Here is a 15,745-nt window from a genome sequence, read left to right on the forward strand (position 1 = left end):
GATCTCAGGAGCCAGGCAGGTGTTTGACCTGCTGCACTTGGCATTTGGCAGCACAAATTCCACAGAAAACCCTCTCAGTGTCCTTTGCTGACATCAAAAAGCTCTTAAAAATGAGTGTCACACGAGGAGGATGGAAAGATACAAAAATCTAGTTGTTGGCTCTGGAAATGAGCTGCTGACACATTTCTTGTAAGCTTTTTTTAAAATAAATGAGTGCACAGGAATACAGTTTGAAAAATAAAGCTCATCTGTGTGTTGGATGGAGAAAGAATTGTAATTCCTCAAGTACAGAATCAACATTAAAACTACCAAAAAAGCTGCAGGTCTGAGGTTAAAGACAGTTCAGAAAAGAAGTGTTTTTCCAAGGGTAATTTGACAATTTGAAGGTCAGGAAAAAGGGTTTTATTTGAGGTAATTTCTTGTACTTCAGTGAGAAAAAAAAAATTTAAAAAATCAGAAATTAAAGGTATTGCTGAACTGTGCTTTAGAAAAAAACTTGAGAATAAGTATTCAGGTGTTCTCTGGAAGGTTTTGGGACTGATATTAAAAAACAATTCAGGAGGTATTTTTATTTCTTCTCAAACTAAAGCAGAGAACAAACTCTCATTTATCAGAATGAATTTATTACCTTGACAAGAGGGTCTGTTTTTAAAAGATTGGTCACAAACCAACTAAAACTTCAGCTTTCTCATCTGGGATTATCAACACCTCCATCAAAAAAGAAAAAAAAAATTGAAAAGGAGGAAAACCAAGAATATTCAAGCAGTATTTCCAGATCAAATCACTGTTTGGGAAGAGCAAAATAGAAATAGTTGTCAGGAGCTGTCCTGTCTCACCTTTGATTGGATCAACCCTCCTCAAATAGGGCAATCCAGGATTATTAAGAGGCCCACTAAGGGAAAAAAAACCTCATTTAATTACAGGGGAAAGGTATTTTAGGAGTGTTACATATGCTGGAGAAGTTCACAGAATATTCACAGAGTATTTATAAACACTATGGGAGGTTGTGATTTACAACTCCTTTACTCATCCCTTCGGCATCACCAAGTGTTTGCTGCCCAGCTTTGAATTTTCTGAATATTCCACACCAAACCAAGTGAAAATTCTGGAAATTCACCTCCTAACCAAATGCAGCCTTTTTAAATTATCTTGGATTTTTTCTCAGGTGGTCCAGACAGCAACATTTTAGTGACCAACATCCCTTCACACACTTGAGTGACAAAAAACCTGCATTTCCTTGGATACCAAAACCACCAAATGTGGTGGAAAACTGGATACACCACAGGAAAATGCAGTATTTTCCTCCTTTTTTTAATACAACCTTGTTTTTCTCACACCATCCAAATGCTGAGGGCACCTTTCACACCTCCAAAATCGGGGATTCAGCCTCAGGGCCTCGTTCCACTTCCTCTCTCTGCATCCTCCTGACATTTGGCCAACAAAACGAATTAAAAACCTAGCCAGTCCGTGTGTGTTCCTATAAAACAGTCACTTATTGCCAGCTTTAAAGAGTTATTAGCTCTTGCCAGCTCTGTGCATGTATTAGCTGAAGCTAAATTACGTATTTCAGTGGCTGAAATGCAGTGATCAGACACCTAAACTGATTTTTCATCTTTTAAAACTCTATGTGCACCTAATAAATCACCAGGTTCTAAACACCTCCACCTGTCTTTTATAAATTTTGTGTTATTTATAAAACTTGGAGATTTCTATTCCCTGCTGGATACACATATTTATTCAAATTCAAGATAATTCTTCCATTCTTTGCCTTAGAAATACAATAAACACAGTGTCTGTACACATTGTTATCCATGGCCAAGATAACACAGTTTACGATGAGATTACGAAACTCGAATTAATTTGCTACTATTTTAAGCAGTCAGCTTAAATTCTTTACCGATGGAGTTCTCACCAAGAATATAAAAAGAAAGTAGATTTTTATTGTAGTCAACAACCAGAAAGGTTGAGCTGTGAGACTCAACAACTCCAAGCTGTTTTGCACAAAGAGCTCATTTATTTTAATGGGATTAAAATTCCCATTGTTATTGTCTCATTTTTCAAGTCCATCCTGCTTAATTCGAACCTGTTTAAAAACTCCTTCAGTATGAATGGGTTTGACAGCAAAAAAAAGGAAAAAAAGGGAAAAAAAGAAGATAAAAAGACCAAAACCAGAGCATGGGGTGCACCAAACAAAACCTTAAGCACAAAGCTCAGGGTTGGGTGATCCAGGGATATTGAATTCCACTTCTGGTTCGTGCAGAGCTTCACCCTGAGTTACAGGTTCACGAATTAAAGGCACCAAGGCAAAACAGCTGGTGGTGTTCAAAGTCCAAGAACCATGGGATCACCGAGGCGGGAAAAGATTTCCAAAGCCACAGAGTCCCAGCTGTTCCCAAAGCCCACCTTGTCCCCAGCCCAGGGCACTGAGTGCCACAGCCAGGCCTTCCTGGGACACCTGCAGGGATGGGGACTGCAAACCTCCCTGGGCAGCTCCTGCCAAGGCCTGAGCACCCTTTCCATGCAGAAATTCCTGCTGCTGGCCAAGCTGAGCCTCCCCTGGCCCAGCCTGAGGCTGTTCCCTCTCCTGCTGTCCCTGTTCCCTGGAGCACAGCCTGACTGTCCCTGCCGGCAGCAGTACGGAGCTGATCAGCTCATCCCTCACTCCGCACGGACTGTCGCCGCTGATCCGGCAGAGCGAGGGGCGGGCGGGACAAGCAGCCACAGCCTCGCCCCTCATCCCCACAGCTCCCGAGGGGGAGGCGGCCGCACAGAGCCGCTCCATGCCCAGCCCCGCTCCATGCCCAGCCCCGCTCCCCGCGCTCCCCGCCCGGCTCACCCGGCACGGCCCGTCCTGGAAGACGCGCGGGTCCAGGTTGCAGGCGATGGTGGCGGTGGGCAGGTCCCGCAGCGCCACCGCCTCCATCTCGCCGTCCACGAAGCTCCACTCGGCGTCCGTCTCCTCCTCCTCGTCCCCTTCCTCCCCGTCCTGCGGCTGCCGGAGCGGCGGCTCCTCCATGGCCGGGGCCGAGCGGAGGCGGCGGCGGCGACGTCGCGGAGGCTGCTTCTCCCGCCCCCCGCCCGCCATCTTGTTTCCTTAGCCCCCGCGCCGCAGCAGCCAATCGGAAGCCGCCGCCGCGCGGTGCGGACCAATAGAAGAGCAGCGCTGCCGCCGCAACAGGTGGTGCATGAGGCCGCGGCCGCCATGTTGGGCGAGGGCAGGGGCTGAGGGAGAGGCGAGGGCAGGGGCTGAGGGAGAGGCGAGGGCAGGGCGGGGAGTGAGCGATGGGTGTGAAATATACTGAAATAGTGTCTGTTCTGGGCTGTGAAATACACTGAAATAGTGTCTGTTCTGGGTCTGTGAAATATACTGAAATAGTGTCTGTTCTGGGCTGTGAAATACACTGAAATATACTGAAATAGTGTCTATTCTGGGCTGTGAAATACACTGAAATAGTGTCTGTTCTGGGCTGTGAAATATACTGAAATAGTGTCTGTTCTGGGCTGTGAAATATACTGAAATAGTGTCTGTTCTGGGCTGTGAAATACACTGAAATAGTGTCTGTTCTGGGCTGTGAAATACACTGAAATAGTGTCTGTTCTGGGCTGTGAAATACACTGAAATAGTGTCTGTTCTGCGTCTGTGACACACCTGCACGCTTTATGCAATATACTATACCTGAAAATCTACCGTCTACAATATATCGTGTATGTGTATTCTGTAGTGTACTGCATATATAGTGCATTTATACCGTGTGTGGTATGTACTGTATATAAAAATGTACTATGTAGAATACGCTGATGTGTATGTGGTATATATCCACTATACAGTGATTTATAAAATTATAAATATATATTATGTATAATAGATATTATAATAAAAATTAATATAATAAAATATTATTTTTATAATATATAAAAAGCTGCTTTAAATAACTATAGATGTGTGTGCGTTTATATACACACATGAAAATGTTCCATCTATAATACACCATATATTATATATACACTCTCTAGTGTACTGCATATATAGTACATTTATATGGTATATATTATACACTAAATATAAAAATACACTATGTATAATGTGCTGATGTATACGTGGTATAGATCTATACAGTACATAATATATAAAAACTTTAAATATATGTATGCGTGTTTACATACATAATATAAAGCATATACAATATATATGAAGATATGTTGTATATCATAGCATACTCTATGGATATATATATAATATTATATATAGAATAATATATATTATATATATTATATAGGATATATCATGCTATATTACTGCTACATAGACACACAAACTCCATGCCCAATCCCTGGAAGTGTTCAAGGCCAGGTCCTGGTCTATAATATAAATACCAAATATTTATATGAAAATACCAGATGAATATCAAAATTCCTTGCTCAAAGACTTATAAATCAGCTGAAATTGCCATTGTGTGTGTTGTAATTCTCTTATCTGCCTTGAGGACAAGCTGACCCACCCTTGGTGTTAATGTGCTTGGCTGGTTAGTCTGATAGAAATAACCTAGACAAATACTTTTATTGTATATTTAATATATGTTACATAGATATTATACTCTATGTATAATTTTAATTTAAAATGGATTTATATATATAATATATATTTAATATATGTTACATAGATGTTATACTCTATGTAAATAGATATACTCTATGTATAATTTTAATTTAAAATGGATTTTTATGTATTTATATGGATTTTTATATATATATATGTAGCACCACGTTCCAGTGGAAGGCCCAAAAATGAGCTTCAAAGGCCACAGCAGTTTTTTATGAAGTTATTGTGACATTCACACATCTGCAAACATCCTCTTCCAAATTTCTCCAGACTCTCTGATCAGTTTTGAACCATTTTTTGGAGGGAATAAGCTAAAAGCAGGATATTTTTGTGATCACTTGTGCTAAGTGACATAAATCTTTATGTTCTCAAATCCAGACAAATGTTCTGTTAAAAGCAAAGTCACTTCTCTGAAGAAGCCCAAACTGTGTCATGCTAAATCCAGCCAAACCAATGCCATTTTTAACATTGTTCGACATTATTTTTAACCACCTTATTCAACATCAGAGCTTCTTCCTGACAGGAGTGGGGACACTTTCCTCTCTCAGGAGCATCTCTCTGGATTCTCTGCATCAGGAACTCCAAACCCTCTGTGGAAATTCCACCTGAGGAATCCAAATGGAAATCTGCTGTTACATGTAATTAAAAAATTTTTTTTAAAAATCGAGAAGCAAAACCTGCCAGCAACAGATTCCTGTCACTGCAGCCTGGCATCTCCCTGGTAGGAAAACCACTGTGAAATGTTCATTACCCACTGCTGCTCTAATGGCACACGCTGGTTATTGCATTAGGTGTCAGATTTGAAGGTGAAAAGGCATTATTAATTATATTTTCTATAATTAATTGAGGCTAAAGGGCAGCTGAGATCATGCTCACCAGGCCCTGCAGGAGTCCAGAGCCGAAGGACCTCTCTGCCCTAAGAGCTTAAAAGTTTTAAGCATTATTTCAGTCACAGACGTCAGAAAAAAAAAAAATAAATAACTCTGGATCTCCCTAATCTCAGGATTTAATGGTTCACCCTTTCTCGTTGCATAGGAAGGGAACGAGACAGACGGTTTTGACTGGAAGAGATGGCGAGACAGGAAAAAAAATGGATTTTTCCCCGAATGTTTGGGGCCGATCGTTCAATGTAAGTGATGGTGATTAACGCTAATGATTTAGCCGCAGGAAAAAGCTGCCTGGGTGGAATGGCTAAGTGCTGCCTGGAGCAGAGCCAGGGAAATGTTCCCAGCTCGGACACCACCATCTAGCGGTGCGAGAAAACCGCCAGGGATTCCCCAGGGCTGCTTTTGCTGCAGGGGTCTGCCTCAGAAATCCTCGTTTGTCCTGGGGAAAGGAGCTGGTCAGGAAGAATAGAATAGAGTAGAGTAGAGTAGAGTAGAATAGAATAGAATAGGATAGGATAGAATAGAATAGAATAGAATAGAATAGAATAGAATAGAATAGAATAGAATAGAGTAGAATTGGAGTAGAATAGAATAGAACCGAATAGAATAGAGTAGAATAGAATAGAACCGAATAGAATAGAGTAGAATAGAATAGAATAGAAGTAGAGTAGAATAGAATAGAATAGAATAGAATAGAATAGAATAGAGTAGAATTGGAGTAGAATAGAATAGAACCGAATAGAATAGAGTAGAATAGAATAGAACCGAATAGAATAGAGTAGAATAGAATAGAATAGAAGTAGAGTAGAATAGAATAGAATAGAATAGAATAGAATAGAATAGAATAGAATAGGAGTAGAATAGAGTAGAATAGAATAGAACAGAATAGAGTAGAATAGAATAGAACAGAATAGAATAGGAGTAGAATAGAGTAGAATAGAGTAGAATAGAATAGAATAGAATAGAGTAGAATAGAATAGAATAGAATAGAACAGAATAGAATAGAGTAGAATAGAATAGAACAGAATAGAATATAATAGAATAGAGTAGAATAGAATAGGAGTAGAATAGAGTAGAATAGGATAGAACAGAATAGAATAGAATAGAAGTAGAGTAGAGTAGAACAGAGTAGAATATAATAGGTAAAATAAAATAAATCGTGCTTACAACTATATGGAAAATGTTTGGAAAAAGAACATCACAGAACCATCAGGATGGGAAAGAGGGATCTGCCTCAAAAATCCTCGTTTGTCCTGTGAAAAGTAGCTGGTCGGGAAGAATAAAAATTAATGGAATGGAATAGAATAGAATAGAATAGAAGTAGAATAGAATAGAAGTAGAATAGAGTAGAGTAGGGTAGAGTAGAATAGAATAGAATAGAATAGATAAAATAAATCTTGCTTACAACTATACGGAAAATGTTTGGAGAAAGAACATCACAGAATCATCAGGATGGGAAAGAGATTTTCAAGATCACCCAGCAGCACCAGCATCACCCAAACCATGTCCCCAAGGGCCACATCCAGACTCCTCCTGAACACTGCCAGAGACAGGGACTGCAAACCTCCCTGGGCAGCTCATTCCAATTCCTGATCACTCTTTCCATGACATTTTTTTCTAAAATCCAATCTGAACCTTTAGGTTGTGCTGCTAAAAACATTTTGCTTTCAGAGCCAGTCATGAGATATTTTCAGCCAACACAGTTGAAAACAGTGAATGTAAATGGTGAATTCTTTGATAAAAACACAAAAAAAATTAAAAAGTAATCTATAAAAAACAGCCAACAAAAAAAAGAAACCTGTGGTGTTTTAGGATGAACATTTGCTTTGGGGAGAAGTTTGGATGAGGTGTGAAACCATTTTAGCTGCTCTGAACAAAGAAAAAAGCCACTCCTGAGACATTTGCAGGGCTGGATCTGCTCAGCTGAGCACAAAGAATAGACAGGAGAGGCTCCAGCATAAAACATGGAACACTGTGAGACTTTTTGTTACAGAACAAGAACAAACAGCCCCAGCGAGACTCCAGGGAGATTTAAGCAAGAAATAAAACATAGCTTGAACAGCATTTAATGTAAGAATTAAATGTTAAATAAGGCTGGGGATTTTCTTTATGTCTTTTCTTTTGGCGGGCAGGTGCTTTGCTCAAAGTTGAAATAAAAGTAGTGAGGTTTTAGGGACTTTATAAACTCATTTTCAATGTCTGGCTTGTCCTAGAGAGGGTCAGACCTGTGTCTGTGGGAGTCTCTTTTAAGGGGAACAAATCTGAGAGAAATGAGCCCAGAGGGGCTGCTTGGCACATGAAAAGCAAATGATAAGTGGGAAACTTTACTGAACAGGATTTTTTGTGAAATATCTCAGAAAATGAGGTGTTCGGGAAGGATGCAGGAAACAGGAGGCAAAGCTGTTTGGGCAGCCTGTGAAGGAACCACTGCCTGGGAAGGTCAAACTGCACTTGGGAAAAGCAGGAGTTGTCCTAGGACAGGGAAGGTTCCCAGAATCATGGAATGGTTTGGGCTGAAGGGACCTTAAAGCCCATCCAGTGCCACCCCAGCCATGGCAGGGACACCTTCCACTGTCCCAGTTTGCTCCAAGCCCCAATGTCCAACCTGGCCTTGGACACTGCCAGGGATCCAGGGGCAGCCACAGCTTCTCTGGGAATTCCATCCCAGGGCCTCCCCACCCTGCCAGGGAACAATTCCTAATTCCCGAGATCCCATCTCTCCCTGCCCTCTGGCACTTTGCAGCCATTCCCTGTGTCCTGTCCCTGCAGCCCTTGGCAATTGTCTCTCTCCATGTTTCCTGCAGCTCCTTCAGGCACCAAAAGGCCACAATGAGGTCACCCCAAAGCTTCTCCTCTCCAGGCTGAACAATCCCAGCTCTGCCAGCCTTTCCTCCCAGCAGAGCTGCTCCATCCCTCTGCTCATCCTGCTGCCTCCTCTGCACTCTCTCCAGCAGCTCCAGCTCCTTGCTGTGCTGAGCCCCAGGGCTGGAGCAGCTCTGCAGGTGAGCTCTCACCTGAGCACAGGGACACAATCCCAATCCCTTTCCTGCTGCCCACATTTCTTGTGATGCAGCCCAGGATACAATTGCAGATCAGAAGCCCCAAATCCTTCTCCACAGGGTTGCTCCCAGTCTGTGCTTGTGTCTGGAATTGTCCCAACCCAGGAGCAGCTCCCAGCACTGGGACTTGTGGAACTCCATGAGGTCCCTGTGTGCCCCTTTCTCATGAAACACACACCTAAAATGCCACTAAACAATTTTAACTCCACTCCACGGTGGAGTTCAGTTTTTCCTGCTGTGGAGTTAGGAGGCTGCAAGAGGCAGAAGCACAAAGCTCCTGTCCCTGCTGCACATCAGTGCCTTTGCTCAGCGTTATCAGCACAATCTCTCCTCTTTCCCAGGTGTCTTCCCCTCCTCCCATGGATCTCTGCTCATTCCCATTGCCAGGGAGTTGGGAAGCAGCTCTGGAATGCCATTCCCTCTGTCCCCAGTGTGCCAGGACATTCTGCACTCCTGATGTCACTGCCAGCCCTGGATGCCACCCCAGATCTCCGGGATCCAGGTTACCCTGTCCTCTTCCTGATTGTCCAACGATGCCCGGGTAAGTTGGCTCCCAAATGAGGTAGGGAAGAGAAATAACAGGAGAGGGAAAAGGAATTTATTTCAGAGCAATCAGTAACAGCCCTGGTTACTGATTTACAGCAGGGCTCAGTCACAAGTGCTGCCCAACAAACGGGTTTGTCAGGCAGAGCTGCTGGAAGGAAATCATAAAAAGAAAAGAATTTCTGTAAGATCTCTGTCAGAGCTGGTAGGAGACAGAGGGAGGTTGGGGTCCTAATCGTGGGAAAAGGAAAAATCAATCTAAAGAAAAGACAGGAAAAAGAGGGGAAATGGACGAGTGAAAGAAACAGAAGAAAAGGGGGAATAACAGAAATATTTAAAAGAACGAGAAAGAGGGAAGGAAGGAAGGAAGGAAGGAAGGAAGGAAGGAAGGAAGGAAGGAAGGAAGGAAGGAAGGAAGGAAGGAAGGAAGGAAGGAAGGAAGGAAGGAAAAGTAAAGAGAAAAAGAAAGAGGAAAAGGAAGAGAAAAAGAAAAAAAAGAAAGAGAGAAAACTAAAAAGAAGGAAAATAAAGAGAAAAAAGGAAAAAAATAAATAAAAAATTAAAACAAAAAATAAGGAAAATAAAGAGAAAAAAGAAAAAAGAAACGAAGAGAAAAAGAAAAAGAAAGAAAAGAAAAAGAATGAAAGAAAAGAAATAAAAATAAAAATAAAAATATAAATAATGAAAGAAAAGAATATAAAAAGAAAGAAAAAGACGAAGAAAAGAAAAGAAAAGAAAAGAAAAAAGAAAAGAAAGAAAAAGAAAAAATATTGAAAGAAAAGAAAAGAGAAAAGAGAAATGAGGAAAAGAAAATGAGAAAGGAAAAAAGAAAAAGAGGGAGAAGGAAAAAGGAAAGGATTGTGGCATAACCTGCATGCAAATGAAATAAAATGAACATTAGTGAAAAATGGACATTAGTGAAAAATGGACATTAGTGAAAAAGACAAAATATCATTGCACCTCTTGACTGCAAATGTCTGTATCAGCAACTCAAATAATTACATTGCTGCTTCGAAATATTCTGGGTTTTGTTGCCAGAGTCTATAATTATCACAAATTCACCGAGGTGGGAAGAGCCCTTCAGGATGATCCAGTCCAGTTGTCACCCCAACACCACCAGCATCACTCCTGAACTGCAGCTCCAATTAGTTCTTCTAAAAAACATAATAAATTAAAAATTCGCTGAATTATGCAAAGAAGAATTGGAATAAAAGCCAAGATCAAAATGGAAATATTGCAGAATGGGGAAAAAATAAATTAAAAGCTATCAAAGGCAAAGTGAAATTTAAAACAAGAGTATAAAAAAAATATCAAATGAGTTGTGATTTGAGATTGTATTCTAAGAAGTCATTTCAAGGAGCAAAAGGCACAGTGAACCAGGAAACATTTAAAATAAATGACAGTTTGATGTAGTAGGAGTTTCAATTATAGAGTTCAAGACAATCTGGACATTTACTAAAAGTGAAGAAAACCTCTTGGAGTTCAAAAAGCTTTGAGTTATTTCCAAGCTCCCCAGTAAAATGGGGACTCCTCACAGGACAGATTTCATCAAGAGTTTTTTAAATATACAGTTTTTTAAAGCAACGTGAGCAAAGCTGAATTTATAACCCAGCCAACATCAAGCAGTTTATTTATTTAATTCCGAGCATGAATGCATCCTGGGCACTTGGAGAAACAACTCAGGGTGCAGGTCCAGTTTTATTTTAACACCTGCTTTTCCTTTGCCTCGAGCAGGTGAAATCCACCTGAAATCGGAGCAGTTTTCCACGGTCACCTCCCGAATAATTCTGAATAATTCCGAATAATTCCGAATAATTCCGAATAATTCCGAATAATTCCGAATAATTCCGAATAATTCCGTTCCGCGGGATGTTCCAGGAGCAGAGGGAGGAGGAGGAGATGGCAATAATGAAATCACAGCTCCTTAACGAGCCCCGCAGCCTCGCAAAGGCTCTTAGCTTTAAACACCTCCTTAATCCGCCCGAGCAAGATGGGCCTTGGAACAGGAGGGTTTCATTTCCTAAGGCGTGAGGAGGGAATGCTTGGAAAAACCTCGGGAAGAGATGGGAAACAGGGAATTCAGTGCGGGAAGCCTGGCAGGGATTTCCCCGAGCAGAATAAAAAGCCTGGAGTTGTCCAAAAAGAGCCAATTCGGGGTTCCCAGGGCAGCCAGCAGAGTTAAATTCCAATTTGGATGTGATACTTGACAACAAAAAAGTACATCTAACGTCTGCTTGTTACCTCACCTGCCTCACTGTTTTAGTGCTTCATTAGAATGGTGCTGCTTAACCAAAATAAAAGGGAAATCGGAGATTTTTTTTTTAGACAATGAATATGTTTAAAGTGCTGAAAAAACAGTGAGAAGTGCAGAGTTTTGTTTTGGTGGTTTTTGGGTATTTTTGTCGTTGATGTTTGTTGGGGAGTTTTTTGTTTGTTTGTCTGTTGGGTTTTTGGGTTGTTTGTTTTTTTTGTTTGTTTGGGGTTTTTTGTTTGGTTTTTTCCCCAAGCTTTGTTGCTCTAATTCTACTGTTTTTTTAAACACACTCTGCAATGATTCGTTCAGAATTTAAGCCCAGGCTGCTTAGGTCCCTGTGGGATGCTGGAATTCAGGAATGGAGTGAAAAAAAGAGGGAGGAGAGGGATTGGATTGGCACGAAGGAGCATCTCATCCTTTTCTCTGCTTGTTCAGCCTCCCTTGGGGGATTTCTTGGATTTCTGTGCAGGGCATAATTCCCCCTCTGCCCCGCACATTCCTGCCTTCTTCCCAAGCTTCCGAAGCAGCTGGGAAGGGCTGGGATTGCCCCTAATAATCACCTTAGCTCCGACCACAGATGGCATCACCCCAACCCGCCGGGATTTCCACCAGGGCAGCCCTCCCTCCTCCTTTGTTGGGAGGAATGAACAGCCTCCCAGCCACGAGGTGATGGAGTTTCACACCAACTTCTTGACGGAAAATTAAGAAACCGGGGACAAAAATAGCAAACATCCATGTATTCTGAAAGTAGTGAAAAATTACAGTCCTCAAGTACCATTTTTTCACTTGCAGTTTTGTCTTTTCCACAGCTGAAATAACCTGTTAAATAGAATATAGAACTGCCTTATATACAAATACTTGTAGGGTTTGGGAGTTCTTTTTTTTTCCATCTCAAAAGGTATTAATATTCAGTATTTATATATTAATATCTATAATACTATATTCATCTTCTTACATAGATAATGTTTTATACCACAAGTAATTCGTGGAAAATTTTATACCACAAGTGATTCATGTCTGCAGACAGGCAGTTTGTACCTGCCTGTGTTTACCCTGACAAATCCCTTTGGATTGGGGAACCCAATTAAATTCCACCCCATTTCTACAGTCTCTGCTCCCTTCCAATTCCCAGTGCAAAATATCAGGAGCAAAAGGAATTTTTTTCTTTATCTCTGTCTGCAAAATAACTACAACTTTGATCTGCAACAACCTGTACAGTCAAGAAAATAAAGAAGTTACAATAATCCAAGTGAGTCCAGCCTGATTGATAACCCCGAGGGATAAAACTTGTTCCCAACAGACTGTGGGGAGATCTCTGTGTTGTGGCTAATGTCTGACATCTGTGAGCATTAATTACCTGCACTCATCTTTTAGGGAAAGAAGGGCTGCACTAATCCTTCCCGGGGCCGAACTCAGAAAATTGTATTTATTAACCGAGGGCTGCTTTAGAAACAGATGGGGTGTAAAGAGCTTGAAGGTGGGGAGCAGGGGGAGTGTGGAGAGGGGGAGATTAATTGTTAAGTAATTGAGGCAGAGGGGAAGAGTGATGAGTGCGGGAAGCATGGAAAAACAGCCAAAGATTGGGATTCCAGTGGGGCAGATTTGAGTTTATTGGAATATTTCCAGAACTGCCTCTTCACCTGTCCCTGGCTCTCTGGATTCCTGCTTTTCACTCTTGCTGGCATCGGGACCTGCACGAGGATTATTTTCCTTACCCAGTGCCCTCACATGTCATTGTAGGTCTCAGTTCCAGCAAAATGCCAAAAATCTGTTCCTGGGCTCGAGGGAAACACAGCAAAATCTGCTACAAATCATTCGGCCATTGCACTTGTGACTGTATCAAGCACTGTGCCTGAAATCTGTGTCCTACAAAGATAATGAGCAACGTGGCTATGGAGCTGTTAGTCCTTTTCAGCTCTGTCTTTGTAAAGCTCCCGTGAATATCGAAAGAGCTAATCTTTTGTTAGGCTTAAACATCTCGGCGATGTTCACCGGCAGGCACTGCTTAGCACTGAAAGGTTTTTTTTTCCTTTTTTGTTGGCCTTTGTTAACGATTAGGAATGGTTATCACTGACAGGGTTTTTTTTTTTATGTTGGTCTTGAAATCCTCACCTAGTGAAAAAGGAAAGCAAGGAGCAGGTAAATAAAGGAAAATAAGATAGTGGTGTTAGTGAATAAGCTCTGCAGGGCACAGGGGACAGGCAGGCACCTCTTGTGTGGCTCCATCAGGTGGGCAGGAGGCAAATCCCGGGTCAGACTGGCAACCTGAGCACTTGAAAACTGACATTGGTACTCAGAGGAGGTGTTCAGGAACCCGAAATGCTGAAGCACCCGAAGGAGGTGTTTAGGAACCCAAAATGCTGAAGCACCCGAAGGAGGTGTTTAGGAACCCAAAATGCTGAAGCACCCGAAGGAGGTGTTTAGGAACCCGAAATGCTGAAGCACCCGAAGGAGATGGTCAGGAGCAGGCAGCTCCAGGAGCCTGAGGAGGCTGAGCCACAGGGAGCTCCAGAGGAACCCTCCTGTCGCAGCCCATCTAGAGCAAAGCTGAGCTCATGAGGCCTCAAAGGCTTCTCAAGGGTGCAGCCAAGCACGGGATTCATGGAATCATGGAGTATCCCGAGTTGGAAGAGATCCACAGGGATCACAGTCCAGCTCCTGGCCCTGCACAGACACCCCAACAATCCCCCCGTGCCTGGGAGTGCTGTATAAACGTCACCACCTGGCTCTGGTTCTTGTGTCCTTCACCAGTTCCACAAAATTCCCACCACTGCCATCAATGGTTGTTTTGCTCTTCATTCCCACTGTAAAACCCTGAGGTGAGCCTTGTTCTTCCAGCAGTGTCCTGTCCATGGAGACATCAGGAGCACTGTGGTATGGGTTCTGGCTCATAGCTGAGACTTCTGTAACATGGGACTTGTGTTACACCTGGGGACACAGGAAGGACCTGGAGAGAGTTCATGGAGGCAGCAGGATGAGCAGAGGGATGGAGCAGCTCTGCTGGGAGGAAAGGCTGGCAGAGCTGGGATTGTTCAGCCTGGAGAGGAGAAGCTTTGGGGTGACCTCATTGTGGCCTTTTGGTGCCTGAAGGAGCTGCAGGAAACATGGAGAGAGACAATTGCCAAGGGCTGCAGGGACAGGACACAGGGAATGATCTTTAATATCCCTCCCGACCCAAACCCTTCTGGAATTCTCTGGTACATCCAACCATCAGGCTTAAGAAGGGTTATTCATCCTCCCTTCAGCAAAGGTGAGGATGAATAAACCAATATTAACTCTGCAGAGATGGCTGAGTTGTGTCATTCTACTGATATCAAACCCCATAAGAGATAAGGAAAGAATTGCCTCAGGATGGTTCCACCTGCAATACCTCCATTTTCAGCTGCTGAGTCCTGATCCTAAATCTCCACGAGCCTCTGTTCCTAAACTTTCCAGGAAGGTTCCTTCTGAGCACAGCTGCCTCCATTCTTTTGTCTCGCTAGCGATGCACCTCCGGGCAAGCATCGAAGAGCTGCAGGATTGTTCATTTATTTGTGTGTTTATGTTTTATCAGAGCAGAGTGTTTGACCTGCTGGAATGATTTATCCTGTAGGATTTCCCAGCTCCTGTTGGCTGCATCGTCTCCCTTCACAGCTATTCCAAAGCCCTGTGTTCTGTCCCTGCTCAGTCCCCTCTCAAATATAAAAAGTTAGTTTATATACACACGTATAAAACTGTTTAATTGCATTTTTTAACTAGGATACCTCACTCCTGTCAGCTAACTCCGCCTCCACTGTTCTATCTACACCCAGAAAATTAGGATTATTTTCCTTACGCAAAGGAAATGTTTTTGCTTCTTTCACAGCAGCTGCCGGCAGAACACAGAGTTTCTCACCCCATTTAAATGCAACCTCGCAGAGGAACCTCGCACGTGAAAGAAAACCACTTAAAAGCATGCAAATGTAGGTGTTTATTTCTTTACACAGACGGTTTTGTTGTTCCCTTTTACAACTTTTGCGAGCCGATAAGAACACAATTTCCCTCCTAACAGTGTTCGGAGCAGCCCGAATGCGGTTCGTCTGTATTTTTATCAAACCATCGAGGCTGTGCCAGTTCAGAGCATCAACAGCGGTGCGGAGGTTTAGGGGTTGCCTTCCTACACGGATTTGGAAAATGGCATAGAGGCCAGCAAAGCCTCAGCCGCACCTGCCCGCGGGTGTGTGCCAGGCTGGGGACAGCAGTGCCAGGGACTGGCAGCAGCAGCCGAGGGGCAGAGCGGGGCAGAGACGGGGTTTGGCGGATTGTGGTGCCCCGAGCAGGTGCAGTGACCGCTGTAGGGGACACAAACACACTGAGAGGAGCTTTTGGGCCACTCTGCAAAGCCTCCGGTCCCTGCGGGGCAGGGGTGGCCGGGGGCAGCGCT

General features: G+C 42.8%; 1 protein-coding gene and 1 long non-coding RNA gene across 4 annotated transcripts in view; one reads left to right on the forward strand and one right to left on the reverse strand.

The window, feature by feature from the left end:
* Positions 1 to 3,102, reverse strand: part of RCAN1 (regulator of calcineurin 1) — a 31,257-nt gene extending 28,155 nt beyond the window's left edge. The window contains exon 1 of the mRNA XM_085077049.1: positions 2,837 to 3,102. Within this exon, the coding sequence (XP_084933175.1) occupies positions 2,837 to 3,085 (249 nt within the window). The 5' untranslated portion in view covers positions 3,086 to 3,102. The remainder of the gene's footprint in view (positions 1 to 2,836) is intronic.
* Positions 3,103 to 3,232: 130 nt separating this feature from the next.
* LOC146444036 (uncharacterized) lies at positions 3,233 to 15,303 on the forward strand. Of its 3 annotated transcripts, none has more exons than XR_014855509.1 (4): positions 3,233 to 3,288; positions 5,640 to 5,729; positions 8,888 to 9,087; positions 15,188 to 15,303. It is a non-coding gene; the product is annotated as an uncharacterized LOC146444036 (long non-coding RNA). The 3 variants fall into 3 exon arrangements; XR_014855505.1 differs by lacking the exon at positions 3,233 to 3,288 and adding an exon at positions 3,605 to 3,705 and having other exon boundaries at positions 5,636 to 5,729; XR_014855525.1 differs by lacking the exon at positions 3,233 to 3,288 and adding an exon at positions 3,605 to 3,705 and having other exon boundaries at positions 5,636 to 5,729; positions 15,191 to 15,303.
* The last annotated feature ends 442 nt before the right edge of the window (positions 15,304 to 15,745 follow it).

The sequence above is a fragment of the Lichenostomus cassidix genome, chromosome 1 (assembly GCF_008360975.1).
Source record: "Lichenostomus cassidix isolate B80296 chromosome 1, HeHo_3.0, whole genome shotgun sequence".
Taxonomy (NCBI): domain Eukaryota; kingdom Metazoa; phylum Chordata; class Aves; order Passeriformes; family Meliphagidae; genus Lichenostomus; species Lichenostomus cassidix.